Here is a 21,305-nt window from a genome sequence, read left to right as displayed (position 1 = left end):
ATCTTTGCCAAAAGGACAACAAAAACGCATCCCAACATGGCGAAAAAGGGCAGTTCCAAGGCTGTCACGGCTTCTAAGGTTGACAGTGAAGCGCTGAGAAAAAGAAAGCCGGAAGCGGAAGAGGATGACGTTGCTCAAGACGAGTTCAACGTTGAAGGATTAATCGATCCCGAATCCGATGATGAAGAAGAAGAAGAAGACGACGACGACGGAGAGGAAGGGGAAGTGGAAGAAGACGAAGAGGAAGGCGAAATACTCAGCAGTGATCCTGACGCAGACGACTTTGACTCTGAAGAAGAGCTAAACAAACTACTCGGAGAAGAAGAAGACCCCAGCGACTATAGTTCGGTCGAGTTTTCAGACGACCCCAAGGACGAAAAAGCATTCGCCGACGTAAAGATCAGCAATCTATCCGTCAACGACGACGACAAGGAGAAAGAAGAAGACGCGGAAATACACACCAAGTTTTCCGACGGCAGACCCAGAATCATCAAACCGGAAATCGAGCCCGTGTACGACAGTGACGATAGCGATGCTGAGAACTTCAACACCATCGGCAACATCCCCATTTCCGCGTACGACGAGATGCCCCACATTGGTTACGACATCAACGGGAAGCGGATCATGCGACCCGTTAAAGGGTCCGCGTTGGACCAATTGTTGGAAAGCATAGACTTGCCCCAGGGCTGGACAGGATTATTGGACCAAAACACGGGCACCGCGTTAAAGATCACCGATGAGGAGTTGGAGTTGATACGTAAGATCCAACAGCAGGAAAACACCGACGAGAATATCAATCCTTATGAGCCGTTGAACGATTGGTTCACTAAGGACCAGGAAGTTATGCCCTTGACGGCGGTGCCTGAACCAAAGAGACGGTTCGTGCCTTCGAAACATGAAGCTAAGCGCGTGATGAAGATTGTGCGTGCTATCCGCGAAGGCCGCATCCTTACTCCTGCAAAGGCCAAGGAGCAAAAAGAAAAAGAAGACGAAGAAGAGATGAATTTCGATCTTTGGCAAGATGAAACTGAAGTTGTTGACCATATTATGAACTTGCGAGCTCCGAAATTGCCCCCGCCTACCAATGAGGAAAGTTATAATCCACCTGAGGAATACTTGCTTAACGACGAGGAGAAACAGGAATGGTTAAACCAGGACCCAATCGACCGTGAAAAAAATTATATCCCGCAGAAATACAAGTCGTTGAGACAAGTGCCTGGTTATCAAGAGAGTATACGCGAGAGATTCGAGAGATCGTTGGACTTGTATCTCGCGCCGCGGTTGCGCAAGAACAAATTGAACATCGATCCAGAGAGCTTGATACCGGAACTTCCATCGCCCAAGGACTTGAGGCCGTTTCCTATCCGTTGTTCAACTGTGTATCAAGGACACACGGGCAAGATACGAACATTGTCGATTGACCCCCAGGGGATCTGGTTAGCGACGGGTTCCGATGATGGGAGCGTGAGGATATGGGAAGTGTTAACGGGGAGACAAGTTTACCACGCCCAAATTGTCAATCGCGAGCGCAACAACGATGATCATATTGAGTCGTTGGAGTGGAACCCCGATCCGCTGACGGGGATCTTGGCTGCTAGCGCTGGCGAAAACATCTACTTGATGGTTCCGCCTGTGTTTGGATTCGATATTGAGAACACGGGTAAGTTGAGGATTGAGAGTGGTTGGGGGTATGATACTTTTGGCAACAAGAAGCAGAATTTGAAAGTCAATGCCGGCGACGATGTTGACGCTGATGGTGACGCTGACGAAGCATCCGCTGCTGGTGGTTCCAATGGCGCCTCGACCGTGAAAAAGGACGTTGCCCAATGGATCAACCCCAACGCAACTCAACAATCCATGGGCATATCAGCCATCATCCAATGCCGCACCACAGTGAAGAAACTCTCATGGCACAGGAAAGGCGACTACTTCGTGACCATCTCCCCCGACAGCAAAAACACCGCGGTGCTAATCCACCAACTCTCAAAACACTTGTCGCAGTCTCCCTTCAAGAAATCCAAGGGAGTAATAATGGACGCCAAGTTCCACCCATTCAAACCGCAGCTCTTTGTAGCGTCGCAGCGGCAAATCAAGATCTACGACTTGGCACAACAGACCCTCATTAAGAAATTGTTACCGGGCGTAAGACTCCTTTCCACGATAGACTTGCATCCACGCGGCGACAACTTGCTCGCTGCCTCATACGATAAACGAGTCTTGTGGCACGACTTGGACCTCGCTGCTACCCCTTACAAGACCTTGAGGTACCATGCGAAAGCGGTGCGCCAGATCAAGTACCACAAGGGTTCGTTGCCGCTTTTCGCTTCCGCGAGTGACGATGGCGTCATCCATGTCTTCCACGGCACCGTATATGACGACTTGATGACCAACCCTTTGCTTGTGCCATTGAAGAAATTGAGCGGCCATAAAGTGGTGAATCAGATTGGGGTGTTGGATATCGTGTGGCATCCGAAGGAGGCGTGGTTGTTTAGCGCGGGAGCTGATGGCACTGCCCGTCTCTGGACTACATAAACGCTAGCCCTTTCGATAAATACCAATCAAATAGAAATGAAAAAAAAAACATTGATTTCATCAATATTCTATTAAAAAAACACGTTCTTCTTCTTCTTCTTCTTCTTCTTCTTCTTCTTCTTCTTCTTCTTCTTGAAATCTTCTATTCTGTGGTTAATAAATAATCGAGCATCCGCAAAATTTGCAACGTCCTTGGGGTGTGGGTCGCTCACGATATAGTCTCGGTGTTGCTCAACGGCGCCCCGCACAACGGGTTCTTCCCCGGCAAATACTGCACGTCAACCAACTCCAAATTCTCATATTTGGCAGTGAACAAATCCGCCTCGCACGAGTCGAACAAATGCTGGAATATAAACTTGACATTATCAACAACGCCCATATTGAACTCGTACGTGATCCACTCCAAATCTTTCCAATCCAAGATCCCTTCGTCGTTGTAAACTAAGGGAGTGCGATAATTCTCAAATTGCTCCTTTGTGATATCAGCAGTGAACAAATAAAGACCGCCCGTGACGGGCATACTCAGCTCGTTTAACCCATGTTTCACGTAAATGGCATCTTTTTTATTAGTGACGGCGATTTCCCAAGTTAGCACGCCGCGGCTCCTGAAGTTGGACAAGTCCAAGCCCGTCTCTTCTTCCGCTTCCCGGTACATTGACTCCACTGGTGTCTCGTTCGGCTCCAACTTGCCGCCTATCCCGTTCCATTTTCCCATCCAGGGCGGCTTATTCCGGTTGAGGAGGAGCACCTTGTTGGTCTCGGGACATCTGATGAAGCCGAGCGTGTACGATACTTTGATGGTCATGATTTGAGTTGGGTGGGTAACGGCTGAGCTACGGCTGCAGCTCGTGAAGAAGGAAGGGGGGGAGGGGGTGGACCAAGTATCTATATAGAGGAAGTATCGAAGGTTTCAGATATTTGTTCTTTTTCTGTTTTATTTATTTATTTTGGTGCAAGTTTCTTAGGAGGTTTTGTTTTTTCATGATAAAAGCATATGAGGTCTGACATGTGATTGCGAAACGAGATAACGGGTTGCGAGAGAGAGACAGAGAGAGCAATCTCGTAAGACACATATACATTTATGTATTTATGTATATATGTAGATATTGAAGTATGCATATGTATGTATATATCGGAGCGGTAATGCTTACCAGCAGGTTGTTATCAAAGCTGAACGCACTTGAACAATTGGTCCAATTCCATAAGCTGGCCCGGGTGCAACTCTATACTTTGGCCATACTCACTAACCACATGATCCTCCAACTCTTGCACATCGTCAAAATTATGAAACATTCGGTACTGCTTGTTGAAAAAAAACAAAATCAAGAGTGATTTTTTCAACTGGCCCAATCTCAGGTTTGGGAATTGCAAATTGTACAACACCATGGCAAAGATCATGATCTTGGTTGAGTCGTACTCGCTTAGTTTCCCGTACCCTGTACCGAGACCCGGTATGATTAAGTTGTCTGGCTGGACGGGGTCTTCTTGAGTCAAGTGAGTCAATAGACTCCACACGGCTTCCAAAATGTGCGAGTGGTCGATCTTTTCCGGGATCACCATTGTTGGGATTTGGATGATTTCCGTGATATGTAGGTGAGTATAAGCCAAAGTTTCTTTATAGTTGTACTCGCTAGTTTGCGGGAGTTGGAGCAAGTTGTATTTGTAGATGTGGTTGGGGATCAAATAGCCGCGATATCGCGTCAATTGGTGGTTTTGGATGATATTTTCGAGGTGTTTGTAGTTGACGGTGCTGGTGCCTAGCAAGAGGCTCTTGAGGAGATATTGGTCGAACCCACTGCCCATGTAGGACAAAGAGTTGGTGGGGGTGACTATTGACGTTTTCCCGCGGGGCAATGTTTGATGTTCGACATAGTTTTCAATTGTTGTAGCATGAAATTCAAATGTGGTTGGCTGGATAAGCGGTAGCTGGTACTGGCTGATTAGTTTTTGGATTTTGCGGTAGTGAAGCTGCCAGCATTTCACTATAACGGGGTTGGAGTCGATAAAGATGACCTTCATCGGTGTAAATGAAACGCTGATTCGTTTCTACCTTTAGCGAGCGCAAGCTGATGGGAATATTTAATGTTTGTAGCAGATAGAAGCGTGTTTTTAGTTATGGGACTCTGCTTGCTTTAGATATACATTATATATATAAATTAATACAAACTAATATATTATTAACATCTCAATGTTCTTATATCATTTCAATGTTCTGATTCTGATGTTTGTACCTTTAATCAGATTCTCATATGGGGAGAAGATCTGGGGCAGGCTGTTCTTTTTTTTCTCACGTTTTTTGCTGCAAATTGCGCCCAAAAAAGTTGATCCACTGAGGTGATCCACCATAACCATCTAACTTTCCTTTCTTTATCCTTTTTTTTTTTTTGCTTTTATAGTAGATGTTAATGTCAATGGCTTCATGAACTACAAATCAAACATCCCAGATATCATGATAGTTATGTATTTTTTAATGTAATCCACGCAAGCCGCCATGGCTCAGGACACTTTCGAAGAGGTGGAGTCTGGAGTAAAAAAAAAAACATTTACGGATTCTCCCATCAGCGGGGTTCGAACTCTGTGGGTCAGGAATCAGCTAAAACACACATGGTAGCGCCACTTCCCCAATCGAGTAAGCGATGCGGCGTGAATCGAAACATAAGAAAAGAAAACACCTGATGCATCTATCCAGTGGAGCAATTTAAGAGACATCAAAGAGAAGGAGAGAGGAAGGAAAAAGGGAGCCACGTTTTCCAATTTATCTAGAAAACAAAAAAAAAAGCAGGGCCTTGCTTCTTTGTCTGCTTCCTACGTGATCCGCGTGGTCCAGCTTCAGCTGATAATCTACAAAGATGTTGGAAATCGCGGGGATAAAAAACGTCCCGTGCAAAAAGAGCTTCTGCGAAATTCACAACAACGGTTTCCATGTCAATCCCATACTTTATAAAGAAGCTAGGTAGTCGAGAGCGCAGAAAGTGAATGACAGGAAAGCCTTGCAAGTGGAACATGAGTGGCTAGTACAGTCACCAGGATAGTATAAAAGTATAAAGAGCTGGAAATCTGCCATGTCGTATCGGCGTGTCGCATGCATGTGTCGCAAATTGTGTTCCTCTTGTTCTCGCTCAATAACGTCTTGTTGTTGTTGTTTGTTCCCCGCGACAGATGCGTCTTTAGATCTCGTGGGTTACTCAATTGCAGCACATGGGTGGTTCCAAGATGGGCTGCTGGCGGATCCAACAGGAGAGGAAACCAGTGGCCCATATATATACATACACACTTGTATATCCAAGTGTATAAAGACCACAGGGACAGGGCTATACGAGTAGGTTTTCAGGCTAGCAGAAGTAGAAGAAGAAGGAGGGGCTCTTTCGTATAGCCTGCATATAAGCGCAGGTTGGGCTCCAAAGTGTGGATGGGAGCGAAAGGGACATGTGGGTGGTGTGTTGTGTGTTGGGCAGACGAGGATTACGTAAGCAGCACGTGCCCAGCGGTGGTTGGTTTGGGGAGCGTGTAAGAAGTGGATGTTAACTGCCAGTGTTCAAGTTGGTGTTCACGGTGGTGTCCTAGAGTCACAGGCACTGTCACAGTAGTAATCACAGCAGCAGTAACAGTAGCAGTGGCAGTAGTGGCAGTAGTATTGGTGTGGTCACGGTGTACAAGTGGGCAGTAAGGAAGAATATTACAGAAGAAATTGCCTCTCTCTCTGTTTTCATAACCAAACAATCAACAACATCAAACAAAACATCAGCGAATTAAAATCCGATTTTCACTCCTCTCCACACTTTTTTCCCCTTTCTTCTTCTTCTCCTCTTCTTCTTCTTTTCATTCTTTCCCCAGGAACATACCCTCCTACTCAATTGAATAAAAAAATCAAGATAAAAAAAAATGGCTCCAACTGCTTACTCAGACTTGACCAAGGCTTCAAATGACTTGTTGAACAAGGACTTCTACCACTTGTCTACTGCTGCTATTGACGTCAAAACCATTGCCCCCAACGGCGTTGCCTTCACCGTTAAGGGTAAAACCACCAAAGACGACAAGATTTCCGCCTCAGTCGATGCTAAGCACGTTGACAAATCTACCGGCTTGACTTTGACCCAAGGCTGGAACAATGCCAATGTCTTGTCCACCAAGATTGAGTTGGCCGAGTTGTTGACCCCCGGCTTGAAAGGGGAGTTGGACACCTCCATCGTGCCCAATGGTGCTAGAAACGCCAAGTTGAACTTTTTTTACCAACAATCTGCCGTTAACGCCAGACTCTTTTTTGACTTGTTGAAGGGCCCAATTGCTACTGCTGATTTGGTTGTTGCCCAAGATGGTTTCTCAGCCGGTGCCGAGTTGGGCTACGACATCTCCAGCGCCAAAGTCAACAAGTACTCTGTCGGTGTTGGCTTTGCTAACTTGACCTACAGCTTGGCCGCCACGGCCACTTCCAACTTGTCGGTCTTCTCCGCTGCCTACTACCACAGGGTCTCCCCCTTGGTTGAAGTTGGTGCCAAAACCACTTGGGACTCAGTCAAGTCTTCAAACGTCAATGTCGAGTTTGCCACTAAATACGCCTTGGACAAGTCTGCCTTCATCAAGGCCAAGATTGCCGACTCTGGTTTGACTGCTTTGAGCTACACTCAAGAATTGAGACCTGGCGTCAAATTGGGCTTGGGTGCTTCCTTCGATGCCTTGAAATTGGCTGAACCTGTCCACAAATTGGGCTTCTCATTGTCATTCACTGCTTAAGCTTAAGAGATTTGAATGATTTGTCTTTAAAAATGTTTTTTTTTTTTTTTTTTGTTTTGTTTGAAATCATTATTTTCAAGTTAGAAAGAGAGTAGAAATACAATATACATATTCAATTCTATTTATTCCCATTCCTGTTTGTAATCGTTGTTTGGTCTGTTCGTGGATCCACTGTATAGTATAGACGTTTTGACCTCGACTTTAACATCTTGTTACCAAACGAATAATCCGCCAGAAAAAAATAGAAATGAAAAAAAAGTTGTAGGCACCAGCAGCAGCTTATCACCATCAAAGTACACCGATGTCAAGGGATACCACCCCTGGCCACCAAGCAAGCGCAGGATCCTCACTAACGCCGAATCCCAACAATTACAACTCCCCTACCATAGCACAAATCTCCCGGCCCTTTTTCACCAGTCGAGAAATATCATACCTTCATGGACAAACCATCCCTACTTTGCTAAAACTCCAGTATGGATCTACCAAATCGCAAATATACACGTTTCTAAGCCAGGCGGTGAAACTGCTAAAGTTCCCACTAAGAGTGCTTGCCACAGCCATGAACTATTACCAGAGATATTACCTATTCAACAAGTTTGACGTCTCTGGCGTCACCGCTTCCACCACGCTGCTGCCGAACCAATTCGAAGGCGATCCGTGGATCATTGCAATCACTTGCTTGTTCTTGAGCAGCAAAGTCGAAGACTGTGTCAAGAAACTAAAAGATATCCAACAGGTTTGCAACAAAATAAGAGACATTGACGATTCTCAACTCGTGAGCTCGGGTGGGCCCTATCTCGATTATCAACGCAAGTACATCTTGCAATTGGAATTTAAGTTGCTCCAGATTTGTAAATTCGACTTCAACAATGGAAACAACCCCGGGTTCAGCACTAGTGTTGATGACATTATGATTCAGTTCTGCAAGCAACTAGACGTCAGCTACAAAGTGTCATTTTTGAGCTGGTTGATGGTTTATGACATTATTCAGACCCCGTTGAGTTTGAATGTGCCCCCACATTGCGTCGCCTTGGCCATCATCATCATCAGTCTCAATTTGAACCCAAGCGATATGATTCTCAAACAACATGCAACCGATCTTGCCGATGAAGCTAGCGAAAATGAAAAAATGTCCTCCATTTTGAGCAGCATTGACAGTGCCGACTTCAACTGCCCCACGCTTCTCGTTAATGAGGCCATCGTATACATTTTGGACTACTACACCCACCAATACGAGTACAGCGTGTTGACTAGGTACTTGCCCGAGATTGACACGGAGACGGGCAAGAGCCAGACTTTTAAATTCATGGAGTTAAAGTCCAGGTTCAACGACGTCGAGCCCATGAATGACGAAAGCTGTTTCAACGAGCTTAACCTGGCTGACGAATATCTCGAACTTTGGGACCACAATACCCCCATCAAGGGATCAGCTAGATTTATGTTGAGTAGCAAAAGAAGGCGATTCAATGAGGAGAATATGCACGTTAGAAAGCAGCAGCAGCAGCAGCAGCAACAGCAACAATCCAAGGCCAACTAGTTTTAAGAAACCGTTTACACCAAATTTTTTTATTTTTATTCAAATTTATAGCTTACAGAGGTGTTGACCTTGTGCTTATCGGTACTGAAACTTGCAAAATCAATTTGATCAACATTTTCGCCTTCCAACACCCTTCCATCGCCATGGGTATCGCACCACTGTATAGGTATAGTTGTCTCCACACCAGTATACACCAACACGTTGAATGTGTAATCGTCATCTTTCAACACCGGCAAATAGCTCACCGAGGAAGTAATCTGACGTATAATGGCTCGAATCTCCTTTTGTATTTCCTCTTTGCTCTTTTTGCTACCGTTACTGCTAATTTTGTTCTGCTCTTCCTCTTGCAAGTCTCCACCGTTTGTCGCCAGATGCAAGTTTTCCTCGGGCACAGCATCAATGCTAAACTCCCACCGCTCGACATTATCTCCACTGCTCTTTGAAACGATAACCACAATCAATTTCGTGATCTTGCGCCCATAGATCCATTTCTTCAACTGCTGCATTATGTTCAGGATATAGTTCTTAACGTCCTCGTCGTTATTCACAAGCATGGGGAGATCGTATTTGCGCACGGTGATAAAGTCTTCAATTGGATATATACCCCGTTGGAAGAGGATGCTGTTGATTGCGAATTCAAAGTAGTCGCTGACGATCTTGGAGGATCCCTTGAGGGCTAGCTTGGATGTTGACATGTTGTTTGAAAGCTGGGGACTTGAGGTTGGTCTGTCTAGGGTCTTGATTGTTTATGGAGGAGTGAAATATTCTTGATAGTGCCGGACGCGCAATTTTTCAAACCAACCCCACCACCACCACACCAGGTCACAGGAGATAATTTTTGACAACACCATTTGGATAAACCTCATTTTCTTTTTCTCAATCTTTGTTTGACCAGACCAAGTTTCCAAGAACCATAATGGTATGCTTTAGAGTCGAGCTATTGAGTCGAGGTGGTGTTTTGCTTTTTCTGCGTGACGAGTTACTAACGCTTTCAGTAGCAACACGAAGTCAAGAGAGCTCATTTGACGGAGGAGCAGCTACTTCAAAAATACGAAAAAGATAAACCCAAAATCGCCCACTACAACGAGTTGACCGCCTACTTGTTTGAACAGAGACAACACCAAATCTACAATGAGCAAACACTTCAATTCACAACGAGCTTGCTTAAGTTGAACCCGGAGTTTTACACAATGTGGAACTATAGACGAGAAATCATGCATCACATGTATTCGCCAACGCCAGATATCTACGTTCGTGTCCTCAATGACGAGTTGAACTTTGTTCTTGCTTCGCTCAAGAGGTTCCCCAAAGTGTACTGGATATGGAATCACCGCAGCTGGTGTCTATTCAAACTCGTGGAGTTGAAATCGGTCAATTGGGAATTTGAGTTCAAGACCGTGAGTAAGATGTTGGAGTTGGACCAGCGGAATTTCCATGGATGGCACTATAGAAGATTTGTCGTTGAAAACTTGGAATTGGAACAACAGCAGCAGCAAGTGGAACTGGGTGGAGATAAAAACGATGGCAAGGGTGATGGCGACGATAATAGCAATAAATTGGCGATTCTACAATTGAATTTCGACGAGTTTGATTACACCACCAGCAAGATCCAACGCGATTTTCTGAATTTTTCAGCATGGCATAACCGAACCAAACTTATACCGAAAATATTCCACTTGCTCAGCGACACCAAACTGGCAAACGAGACCTTGGTGGATACGGTGGATAAGGAGAAGCTCGAGCTTTTCAAAACACCGTTATCGATCCTTCACAATGACCTCGCAATTTTACGCACCGGAATATACATGAGCCCCGAGGACAATTCAGTTTGGCTCTACTTGTACTGGCTTCTATCCGATGATTTTTTCGTTCTGGCTTTTGAAACACGCGAAAAATATCTCGAGATATTGAACGATCAATTGTCCCTTATTCATGAAGTTAATGATTTGGAGAAAGACGACACGGGACTGGACAACGTGGGCTGTTTGAAAAGCTTGGTGTATGTGCATGCATTGATTGATGGGGTCAAAGGTGTTGATGTCTTGGATGATGCCAACATTGTGTCGGCTTTGCAAAAATTGGTGCAGTTGGACTCTTTGAGGAAGCATCGTTACGAGGATCAGTTGCTGGGGAAGGCACCGGTGATTTAAGTTTTGAATAATGTAATGATCAGCATAAATGGTTAGAACTGTGGCTACTGTCTCTAGAGCATCACCCCGGAAATTAAAAAAAAGGAAAAAAAGGTGATGCCGTTTGACCAGAGTGGAGGGAGGGGGACGGGGAAGGTAAGGAGCTGGGCGTGGTATCCAAATCAACTTGTCAAGTCTCAATTTGTCTCAAAAAGCCGTTGGATTGAAACTACGAGACTAAAGACGGGCACGTCGATTAGGGACGGACTTCACTGGTTTCTGTGTTGATGCATTTGCTCTGTTTTGGCACGTTTTGAGTTTGAAAACGAGTGCTCAAACAACCTCTACAAAACGACCATCGTTTCAGAGGTTTACATGTCAAACTACTCATGAAAGTGACCATTGAACAGGTGAAATGAAGACTCTTTTACCCTCGATCACACAGAAAAGGCGAAACAGAAAGAAAAAAAAAAAAGGAATAGGATCAACCACCGTGAAACATGTATTTCTCCCACGGCTTCGATATAATGGAATGTCAAGCTGTATGCTGTTGGTCAAGGAGTATCTTTGCATCAGCCTCAAGTTGTACTAAAACGGACTCCATATCCTTCGCCGCGACTGATTCTCCAGTTTTAACCATTGCGAATACTCTAGCCGTTGGTCGCCAAGCGAGGGCTTCATTAGCTCGTAATTAGCTCGTTTCAGCACTTAAGAGCAGTAGCACTTTGTCAGGGAAAAACCTGTTTCACCATTCGTTTGAAGGGTCTCGTCAAGAGAAGCGAGCTCTTGATGTTCTTGGAAGAAAGGTCTCTTGTCTGAAACCTATTACCCAATTGGTCTTGCAAAGGAACCTGTTAAAATTCGTTTCTAAGTGAAGCCACTTAAATTTTCTTTTTCTCATATGTTTGTGTCACTTAGATTTTTCAACTTTCAATTTGCAATTTGCAATTTTTTTTTTCGCAATCGTGGGATTCAGATCCCCTTTGGGAAAACCGGGTCCTAAATGAGGAGACTAGAACGCAAGTAACCAATGATATTCACTCGAGTAGGAGTTTTGAGAAATCTTACCCCAAAAGAGGAAGAAGATGATTGCAGCTTCCAGTCCAGCTCCCAGCTCTGTCGGCACAAGAGTCCAATGGAAACCCACCGGAACCCTTTACGCATTCTAGGGAATACTGTCAAGAGATAAGACAAACTCGATTTCGGCTAAAGTTTACAACCCTGTCCCTTCTCGATCTCAAAAAGAGATCTTTTTGAAACTAAAAATTTTCACTAACAAAAAAAATTTGCTATGAAAAGTTGAATCTTGAATCGATTACTCGATTCGGCTGCGAAAGGAACATCTCTAGTGATTCTGAAGTTTCGATTGACGTTTGAAACCTGTGGAACCTTTGTATAGGACTCAGAAACGCACGAACGCTCACGATGGTCAATTTTTCATCCTCCTCCCCCTTTGGATGCACTCAGATATAAATAATGCGTCAAAAGGACCAAGTGGAGTTGGTGGAGAAACCTTTTCCATTCGACATCAAAGCAATACTCGAGTACTAGAGTCAAGCACTTGAAAAAAACAAACAAACAAACGAAAACCATGAGATTATCAGTTGCAGTTCTTACCACCATGGCTATCGCCTTGGTTGCCGCAGCACCAGTGGATTCTGAAAGTCTCGCCCTTGCAACCCCGACTGCAGTTGCGGAAGTTCAAACTTTGCCAGAGGCAGGTTTAGAAGCCGAAAAGAGAGACGCTGAGGCTGAGGCTGAAGCTGAGGCCGATGCCGAAGCTAAATCGTTCAGATGGACCAGATATGGCAGATTCGAACCTTCCAAGAGAGACGCTGAGGCTGATGCCGAAGCTGATGCCGAAGCCAAGTCGTTCAGATGGACCAGATACGGCAGATTCGAACCTTCCAAGAGAGACGCTGAGGCTGAAGCTGAGGCCGATGCCGAAGCTAAATCGTTCAGATGGACCAGATATGGCAGATTCGAACCTTCAAAGAGAGACGCTGAAGCTGATGCCGAAGCTGATGCCGAAGCCAAGTCGTTCAGATGGACCAGATACGGCAGATTCGAACCTTCCAAGAGAGACGCTGAAGCTGATGCCGAAGCTGATGCCGAAGCCAAGTCGTTCAGATGGACCAGATACGGCAGATTCGAACCCTCAAAGAGAGACGCTGAAGCTGATGCCGAAGCTGATGCCGAAGCCAAGTCGTTCAGATGGACCAGATACGGCAGATTCGAACCTTCCAAGAGAGACGCTGAGGCTGATGCCGAAGCTGATGCCGAAGCCAAGTCGTTCAGATGGACCAGATATGGCAGATTCGAACCCTCAAAAAGAGACACCGGAGCTGAAGTTTCTGCATAAACCAGCTGCAAAGTCCACACTCTAGCCAGATGAGACGCAGTTGCTGCACTTTACTGGTCTATACATGATAGATCCGGACCAAGTCCCCTCCTATATTTTAACTTTACCCTTTTTTCCCATTTCACTTCATGATACCGATAAGTTTCGAGCCACTTGCTGCGTTTTTTTTTTATGACTATTTCTATTTCAAATATTTCAATTCTTTAGCTAACAGTTCAATTCATAGTACCGGATCTATATAAAAAAACTTTACGCCTATTTTTTTCACCTTTGAATGTGCTTTGCTCTTTTTCTTTATCTTTTTGGATAGCATTGAATCTCTGAATGAAGGTGGTGGGTGGGAGAGTAGTGGTAATTTTTCCGACCCTGCGCAGGACGAGTTTCTTTTTTCTTCTATATAGAATATATACTTCTGACTCTAGCTGCGAAGAGCATCCCAAGAACACGGCCAAAGGGTTTGATCTCCTCAATAAAGACATACATCATGGCAAATACTAAGTCACGAGGAAGAAGAGCCGAGAAAAAGGCCAAAGAGGCAGATATCCAGGCTGCAAACGTATCAGAAGAAGCTACTCCAAGCTCGACGGCACCGGAAAATATCCCCAACACCTTTTTCGGTCTTGTTGACGCTAGTGAGATTGACTATTTCAAACAAGCCGAGTCGACTTTGAATTTGGACTCGTTTGAGAATGACGACGAGAGAACCGGATTCGTGAATTCGGTGTTAGAGGAAGCAAGGGGCAAAGAATTGAAGTTGGTGACGAATCAAATCTGTTCGAAATTGATGGAGAGGATGATTTTGCTCGCTAATGCCACGCAATTGAAGTCGATATTTGAGAATTTCGCGGGCCATTTCGTCTCGTTGGCTTTCCATAAATACTCTTCGCATGTATTGGAAACATTGCTTGTTCGATCAGCGGCGCTAGTTGAGAAAGAGCTTACGCAGACTGACGAAATCAAGCCCGAACAAGAAGATCAAAAAATCGAAGAACGAATCGAAGAACAAGGGGTTGTGATTGAGGATCGCCGTCACGGGGACAACAATAGCAAGTCGATGGAGGAGATGTTCTTGAGCATGGTGAATGAATTCGAGCCGCATTTGATGACCATGATCGATCACCAATACGCGTCGCATGTGTTGAGGCTCTTGATCTTGATCCTTGCTGGAAAGGAACTTCCCTCGACAACCACGTCGAACTCAACGCTTCGCTCCAAAAAATCCAAAATCGCGAGGAAAATGATCGAAATTAAGGATAACGAGGATTTCAATCGCGCGTTTCAGACTCCTTCTTCATTCAAGAATGAGTTACGCAACATTATCCTGATAATTGTCAAATCACTAGATACCAAACGGGCGAGAGAGCTCAGTATACACAAGGTTGCCTCGCCTGTGATGCAACTCATTGTAAGAGTTGAAGGATTAGTGGATCGTGAGCGTGCCATGTGGCATCTTGTATTCGCCAAGCAATCAGACGATAAAGTGCCCGAGGAAGAGTCATTTGTCGAGTATTTGCTATCCGATTCAGTCGGGTCGCATTTCTTGGAAGGGATAATCAAGAATGACGGCGCTAGACCTCAATATATTGAAAGATTATACAAGTTATACATGAAAGACCGGGTGCTCAAACTAGCTAAACGCGCCACTACAGGAGTCTACATAATACAAGCCCTATTATTCAAATTGAAGCCAGTTGAAGTTGAGCTCATTCTAGATGCGGTGATTCCCGAGCTAGCCAACTTGATTTCGATTGCCGAGAATCAAAATTTGGACTTGGCGCAACGAGTCATTGACGCGTCGATCGCGAGGGGAAACTATAAACGTGACGAGATCATTGACCAGTTTTTCAAAAAATTCGCTCCAAATTACGACTGGACTAATCCGCAACCAAACACCACGACTGAGTTTATTGAAAACGTGTTGCAGTTGACTGGGTCCACGCTCGGCAACACCAGGAACGACTGGCCTACCGCGGAAGAGAGAAGACGCGCTTTGTTCTTGGAGAAACTAATGGAGCTCGATTACAGATTTGTGATTTGCACATGGTTGAACTTGATGGCGTTGTCCAGCGAGAAATTGCAGCAAATGTGTCTCCATGGTGTCTTTTCGCACGTGGTGGAGGATTCGCTAGTTGTGGAAGCAAATGAGCCCAAGAACGTCCAGATCTTGCGGAAAAGGGTGTTGAATGCGTTTCAAGGACACATGGTGGCGTTGGCTTGCAACTCGTACGGCTCGCACATTGCTGATAAACTATGGAAGTTCACGGTGTTGTTGCCGATGTACAAGGATAGGTTTGCGCTGGAATTGGTCAGCGATGCGACAAAAGTCAAAGATAGCAGCTATGGGAAATTGGTGTGGAAGAACTGGAGCATGGAGTTGTTTGTTCGAAAAAAGTTTGATTGGAAACGGTTGGTCAAGGAGCAGGAGCAAGAGTTTTTGGGCGAGGGCGTCGATGACGAGAATAACCAGGTGGCTGTCAAGAAGCCCATCGAGTTGAAAATGGAGAGACTCGCCGAGGAGAAAAAGAGGCAGCAGGAGCAAGCTGAAAAAGCACAGAATGGATACACGAAAAGAAAACTCGACGAGTTGACACTGGGGAATGAAAAAAGACAAAAGCTTAGAGGCCGTAGGCGTGAATAAATGAACAAATGAAAAGAAAATAAAAGGATATATATATATACAAGGGTGTTTGGTTTTCTACCTTCTAAAACTTTGTTACATGGTAATCGTTTAAAGTTTGCTCGTCGACGCTTGTGGGACTATCAACGACAAGATCCTTGCCCGATTGGTTCTTGGGGAATGCAATGACATCTCTAATGGACAGAGATCCCACAATCATTGCGCATAATCTATCAAAACCCAACGCCAATCCTGCGTGCGGAGGACACCCCATACTTAGCGCCTTGACCAAGTGTCCAAACAACTGTTGATGGTTCTGGATTCGAAGAATTTCTTCAAAAACAAATTTCTGCAACGCTGGATCATGGATTCTGCGAGAACCACCACCAACTTCGACTCCGTTCATGACCAAGTCGTAATGCTCGCCCTTGACGGCCAAAGGGTCAGTTTCCAACAAGTCATAGTCTTTGGATCTGCACATGGTGAATGGATGATGAGTGGACTCGAATTTGTCAAAGTCGTAATTTGGGTAAGGGGAATCGAGATGAGATGATGTCTCAACAGGGTTGAACAAAGGGAAATCAACGACCCATGAGCCCACCGTGACACTTTCAGGATCATAGTCAGTAACGAGTTGTTGCTCATGGTTTTCGATTGGACGAAGCCATTTGCGCGGAAACTCTTTTATTGCAAGTTGCCTGAATTTGCCCAAGGGTGTGGGATTTTCGTATGGTAGTTCAGCTCTAGTAGAGACGGCAATTATATCTCCGGGTTCCAAATTTAGGAGCTGGTTCAACTCCAGTTCGTTAATATTTTCCTTTGCCGTGATGATGTTTTTCTCGAGGAGAGTTTGGTACCACCAGTTCGAGTTTCCATTTTTTTCTCCTTGTTCTTTTCCAACAGCCCACACATAAGGGCGTCTTCTGTTGTAGTTGATTGGGTCAATGAGTGACTTTGGTATCTTGTACTTTTTCTTTTTCAGCCCCTCCGGCTCCGGCTCAAAGGCGTTTTTCAATACGCAAGCTTCAACCACGGGGAAACTAGGATTCTCTTTCGCCACGAAAAAGTCACTGAGCGAGGTGAAAGATATGTTCGACCTCAAATCAGGCTTATCAATTCCGTATTTTTGCAAAGCTTCCTCGTAACGCAATTTCTGAAATTGCAAGGAGTCGTTGTTGTTTTCGCCGAGATTATGAATCGGTTGCAAGTTGCCTTTGGAATTAACGTGATAAGTACCGCTTTTACTTGTGTGTTTCCACAAATTGAGCACGACATCTTCGACAACTTTCATAACTTGGTCAGCACTATTGATGAAACTCATTTCCAAATCGATTTGAGTGAATTCCGGCTGTCTATCCGCGCGCAAATCCTCATCACGGAAACATTTAGCCATTTGGAAATACCTTGTGAAACCCGAGCTCATCAAGATTTGTTTGTACTGCTGAGGCGATTGCGGCAATGCATAAAACAGGTCGAAAGCGCGTGTTGGCACTAGAAATTCCCGAGCACCCTCCGGGGTTGACTTGAACAACAACGGCGTTTCAATCTCGACAAAGTCGTGATTTTCCACTAGCACCTTCCGCACGAGCTGCGCAAGCTTGCTTCTAGTTCTCAATGCGTTTTGGTAAAAGGGCGTACGGAGCTGCAAATAGCGAAACTGGGGCGGGATGTCTTCCGGACTAGCTTGCTTCAACTTCTCAAGTCTGGACGCGTCCAAATTGGACGCGTTTAGTATTTGGATCTCTTCAGCTACCAACTCCCAAGCGTCCTCCTTTTCCTTCCCGACCGTTTCCTTCCGTTTCGCATGCCCCGTTATAGCAACAGAATCCTCAACAGAGAGTTTTTTCATTGTTTCCAACACCAGCTGATCGCCAGAACCAACATCTGAAACAAACTGCAACACATCGCCCTGTTTGTCTCTTATAAAGCCAAAGCTCAACGCTGCTCGTAGCCGAGATTTTCTGTGAATATGGCCATGCAACGTAATCTTTGCACTCCTGTTGTTCAAATAACTGTCGATCTTGTTACTTACCTCCTCTATAGTGTTGGTGGCACTAGGGAAATTGAACTTGGCCAACGTCAGAGTCTTTTCAGGTAGTCGAGAGTATAGTCGCTTGCTGCATTTGACCACAGCATGGAGCATTCCTGGTGAGTTTTTTGGCAACACTTTTTTGGCAACACTTTTTTGGCAACACTTTTTTGGCAACACTTTTTTGGCAACACAATTGGTTGATGACTGTCTGAGCCTGTCTCTTTTTTTCTTTTAATTTTTTTCCCTCTCTACCGCTCTCCTGTCTGCGCTCCTGCTAACAAGGACAAGATTACGCCAGCTTTGGACTGCTCACCCGGACCAAGCTCCAAGGTTCCAACGGGTCTCGCAATTGATCTCGTTGCTTTTAAATTAGGTGATGCTGAGAGTTTGTAGTGCTACGCGAGCACCATTGTGTAGGGCGATTTATTTTACATCTCCAGCAAGTTAGGTGCATGGGGCTGGAAAAAAAAAAATTTTTTTTTTTTCCCAACGGCTAGCTCAAGATCCTGGCTGAGACTGTTGGTCAAAAGACGTCTGGTTGACAATGCCTGATGACAATTCGGAAGCCCCAGTGCATGGACTTCATGAGCAATCGTTCTTTTATCTTTACTTGAGCATTGGTGCCCATCGCGTGTCTATGGCTTCTATTGATAAGATCGTCAAAATTCTATTTTTGGACCCACTCACACTACCCAATAAAAATGTCAACTGGTAGCACCGCTTCTCCCGCTTTTTCCGTCTATTTTTGACGTTATTTTATTTTTCGGTAGAGAGTGTTAGTGTGCAGGATTTGGCCGAATTCGGACACACGAGCGGCTTCTAAGGCGCCTTTTTGGATCCAACCTCCCCCCCCCATCAGCACAGCCATCAACTTCTTCTTCTTCTACTTTTTATTTGACTTTTGTTTTGGCAGCAGGTTGGTCTCAGATGATAGAGATAGTCTAGGTATTTGCTCGCATTCAATCGTGTAAACACATCGGAAAGTTAGGAGATGGTCACGCTAAGGAAACGGAAGTTGTTGTACGTTGTCACAACGCTAGCAATTACGGTGATCTTGCTATTGCAATTGACGATTGTCAACCACAGGCAACTAATCAATGAAGATTGGTCTTTCAAGTCGTTGAGCGACAAATTTGATTTTTCGTATCTACCGAATTTAAGTGAAAACTTGAAGGCTTCGTATAACTTGCTCAATTTGCAGTCCAACCCCAGATTGGAAAAAGGGTACATATTGGAGCCCAATAACGTGCGCTTTGAATTTGTCAACAATGTCGAGAGGAAAGGCAACCCCACGGAAGTGGTTAGCGAAATCACCAAAAAGTATCAGGGGATGATGAAAGAGGAGGTCTTGATGCCAAAAGACGCGGTGTTGGTGCCACCACCAAGCGATTTGCTGCTGTATGAACATGCCAACGCCACCATTGTAGCCCTCGTCAGAAATGCCGAATTGAGCAAAATCGGGCAGAGCATTAAGCGATTCCACAAGTCCTTTAACCTGAAGTTCAATTACACATACACATTCATCAACGATCAGCCGTTTACCGAAAAGTTCAAGACGAGGATTAGAAAGTACACTGAAACTGCTCCAGTTGAATTTGTCACTGTGGATCCGCAGATTTGGGACAAGCCGTCCTTTATCGATGCTGAAAAGGAAGCTAGGGAGATGGAGATTATGCACAAGCACGACATTGCCTATGCCAAGCAAGGGTCTTACCACAACATGTGTCGTTTTTACCTGGGTCAATTCTATAATTTGCCCGAGTTGCAAAAATATAAATACTACTGGAGGATTGAGCCGCAGGTGCAATTTTATACCGATGTGCAATACGACATTTTCAAATATATGGAGGCTACCGAAAAAGTTTACGGATTCACAATCAGCTTATACGATATTGAAGAAACTGTCAAGTCACTTTGGCCCGAGACTTTAAAGTACTTGAACAAGGGCGACAACTATAAATATGTCAATGAAAATGGCAGTTTCCAGTGGTTGATTGAAAACTTGCAGAATCCGGGCAAGAATAAAGTCGCGGGAGGATACTCAACGTGTCATTTCTGGTCCAATTTCGAGATTGGAGATATGGACTTTTTCCGCGGAGAAGCTTACAACAACTGGTTCAAATACCTTGACTCCACTGGAGGCTTCTACTATGAGAGATGGGGCGACGCACCGGTGCATTCCATTGGGGTCAGTCTATTTGCAGATAAATCAAAGATCCACTGGTTCAGAGATTTAGGATATAACCACGATCCATATTACAATTGTGCGAGGACGCCGTTCACACGAAGCTGTAATGTTGGTAAATTCACCCGATGGGAGCACTTGAATGACCAAAACTGTTTGATGAATTGGTTAGAATATGATGAGATTAAAGATGTCTATTGATGAATATATATATGTATATTTATTGAAAAAAGTTTTTATTGTTCTTGCTTCATATGACACCGCGAACTAAATAGATTACTTCCCCATTCTTCAACGCGCTTGACTTTTGGGAATTTTGAATTATCGTCGGTTGGTCGTCATCGTCCTTGAATATGTGCAATTTCTCCTCCACTTTTGTCGTGGCGTTGTTGATGTTGCTTATCCGTAAAGTTTCAGCAATTGAATCTAGCGAGCGACCAACGACCCAGTTCTTGGAAACAAACACCGCCCTCTTATCGTTTTCCACATTGGTTGCACCGGGATCTTCCATATAAATACACCAAACGTAAATTCTATCTGCGGCAGCTATCTTTGCGTCACCTTTAGCTTCCTTCTTTAGCTTGGCCAAGTCGGCAAATGGACTCGCCGGCTTTGGTTTCTTGAAAATCAGCGAAAAGGAGTTGTTGCCACCACCACTGGATTTCTTGCTCTTTTGAATGCTCAAGAACTTCTGAAACTTTTGGAATGCATTCGAACCTGCAACGTCACCGACTCTGAATTGCGTTTCCTTGATCGTGGTGGGTTGGGCTTGTTTCAACTTCAGGTCAATTAATCTCCGATCGGCATCTCTATCGGGGAACAAGGACTTTGCTGAAACAGTAGACGACAGCTGCGGTATGGATGTGCCTGTTTTTGAACTTGGTGGGATAAAGAATTTGTCCTTGTGAGGACACTTGTGCTGTTCCAAAGTCCGATGCTGCGAACAAAAGGTCTTTTTGCAAAACTCGCACGTGAAGGGCAAAAAGTCCAACTGGTTGCAGTACGAGCAATTGCGACCTATATCCATGATGCCTTGGTCCTTCGATGGTCGTTGCTTCTTGTCGATGAATAAGTTCGCGACTGATGACATTTTTCCAGGCGAGGTGTATCTATATGTTATGATTAGTGACGAGTAGCAAAAGTGGGAAAAAACGGCAATGGGTGTGAGCTTTCAGACCGT

At 44.8% G+C, this 21,305-nt stretch overlaps 12 protein-coding genes across 12 annotated transcripts; 7 read left to right on the top strand and 5 right to left on the bottom strand. All coding sequences in view use genetic code 12, as the record gives it.

The window, feature by feature from the left end:
• Positions 1-36: 36 nt before the first annotated feature.
• On the top strand, positions 37-2,532 carry LODBEIA_P27270 (uncharacterized protein; the record flags this gene model as incomplete). Its single annotated transcript, XM_066972758.1, has 1 exon — positions 37-2,532. The coding sequence occupies one exon, from the start codon at positions 37-39 to the stop codon at positions 2,530-2,532; it is 2,496 nt and encodes an 831-aa protein (XP_066829665.1).
• A 208-nt stretch (positions 2,533-2,740) lies between these two features.
• LODBEIA_P27260 (uncharacterized protein) lies at positions 2,741-3,337 on the bottom strand (the record flags this gene model as incomplete). The annotated part of the gene is made up of 1 exon (XM_066972757.1): positions 2,741-3,337. The coding sequence occupies one exon, from the start codon at positions 3,335-3,337 to the stop codon at positions 2,741-2,743; it is 597 nt and encodes a 198-aa protein (XP_066829664.1).
• Positions 3,338-3,696: 359 nt separating this feature from the next.
• LODBEIA_P27250 (uncharacterized protein) lies at positions 3,697-4,551 on the bottom strand (the record flags this gene model as incomplete). The annotated part of the gene is made up of 1 exon (XM_066972756.1): positions 3,697-4,551. The coding sequence occupies one exon, from the start codon at positions 4,549-4,551 to the stop codon at positions 3,697-3,699; it is 855 nt and encodes a 284-aa protein (XP_066829663.1).
• A 1,863-nt stretch (positions 4,552-6,414) lies between these two features.
• Positions 6,415-7,263, top strand: LODBEIA_P27240 (uncharacterized protein; the record flags this gene model as incomplete). The annotated part of the gene is made up of 1 exon (XM_066972755.1): positions 6,415-7,263. One exon carries the CDS (start codon positions 6,415-6,417, stop codon positions 7,261-7,263), a length of 849 nt encoding a protein of 282 aa, XP_066829662.1.
• Positions 7,264-7,564: 301 nt separating this feature from the next.
• On the top strand, positions 7,565-8,800 carry LODBEIA_P27230 (uncharacterized protein; the record flags this gene model as incomplete). The annotated part of the gene is made up of 1 exon (XM_066972754.1): positions 7,565-8,800. The coding sequence occupies one exon, from the start codon at positions 7,565-7,567 to the stop codon at positions 8,798-8,800; it is 1,236 nt and encodes a 411-aa protein (XP_066829661.1).
• Positions 8,801-8,835: 35 nt separating this feature from the next.
• On the bottom strand, positions 8,836-9,495 carry LODBEIA_P27220 (uncharacterized protein; the record flags this gene model as incomplete). Its single annotated transcript, XM_066972753.1, has 1 exon — positions 8,836-9,495. One exon carries the CDS (start codon positions 9,493-9,495, stop codon positions 8,836-8,838), a length of 660 nt encoding a protein of 219 aa, XP_066829660.1.
• Positions 9,496-9,716: 221 nt separating this feature from the next.
• On the top strand, positions 9,717-10,950 carry LODBEIA_P27210 (uncharacterized protein; the record flags this gene model as incomplete). The annotated part of the gene is made up of 2 exons (XM_066972752.1): positions 9,717-9,719; positions 9,799-10,950. 2 exons carry the CDS (start codon positions 9,717-9,719, stop codon positions 10,948-10,950), a joined length of 1,155 nt encoding a protein of 384 aa, XP_066829659.1.
• A 1,570-nt stretch (positions 10,951-12,520) lies between these two features.
• LODBEIA_P27200 (uncharacterized protein) lies at positions 12,521-13,291 on the top strand (the record flags this gene model as incomplete). Its single annotated transcript, XM_066972751.1, has 1 exon — positions 12,521-13,291. The coding sequence occupies one exon, from the start codon at positions 12,521-12,523 to the stop codon at positions 13,289-13,291; it is 771 nt and encodes a 256-aa protein (XP_066829658.1).
• Positions 13,292-13,775: 484 nt separating this feature from the next.
• On the top strand, positions 13,776-15,929 carry LODBEIA_P27190 (uncharacterized protein; the record flags this gene model as incomplete). The annotated part of the gene is made up of 1 exon (XM_066972749.1): positions 13,776-15,929. One exon carries the CDS (start codon positions 13,776-13,778, stop codon positions 15,927-15,929), a length of 2,154 nt encoding a protein of 717 aa, XP_066829657.1.
• Positions 15,930-15,993: 64 nt separating this feature from the next.
• Positions 15,994-18,051, bottom strand: LODBEIA_P27180 (uncharacterized protein; the record flags this gene model as incomplete). The annotated part of the gene is made up of 1 exon (XM_066972748.1): positions 15,994-18,051. The coding sequence occupies one exon, from the start codon at positions 18,049-18,051 to the stop codon at positions 15,994-15,996; it is 2,058 nt and encodes a 685-aa protein (XP_066829656.1).
• An 880-nt stretch (positions 18,052-18,931) lies between these two features.
• Positions 18,932-20,326, top strand: LODBEIA_P27170 (uncharacterized protein; the record flags this gene model as incomplete). Its single annotated transcript, XM_066972747.1, has 1 exon — positions 18,932-20,326. One exon carries the CDS (start codon positions 18,932-18,934, stop codon positions 20,324-20,326), a length of 1,395 nt encoding a protein of 464 aa, XP_066829655.1.
• A 49-nt stretch (positions 20,327-20,375) lies between these two features.
• LODBEIA_P27160 (uncharacterized protein) lies at positions 20,376-21,215 on the bottom strand (the record flags this gene model as incomplete). Its single annotated transcript, XM_066972746.1, has 1 exon — positions 20,376-21,215. One exon carries the CDS (start codon positions 21,213-21,215, stop codon positions 20,376-20,378), a length of 840 nt encoding a protein of 279 aa, XP_066829654.1.
• Positions 21,216-21,305: the final 90 nt, after the last annotated feature.

Source organism: Lodderomyces beijingensis (genome assembly GCF_963989305.1).
Source record: "Lodderomyces beijingensis strain CBS 14171 genome assembly, chromosome: 3".
NCBI classification, from domain to species: Eukaryota; Fungi; Ascomycota; class Pichiomycetes; order Serinales; family Debaryomycetaceae; genus Lodderomyces; species Lodderomyces beijingensis.
The sequence above is the reverse complement of the archived record's forward strand: the minus strand, read 5'-3'. Positions and strand labels throughout refer to the sequence as shown.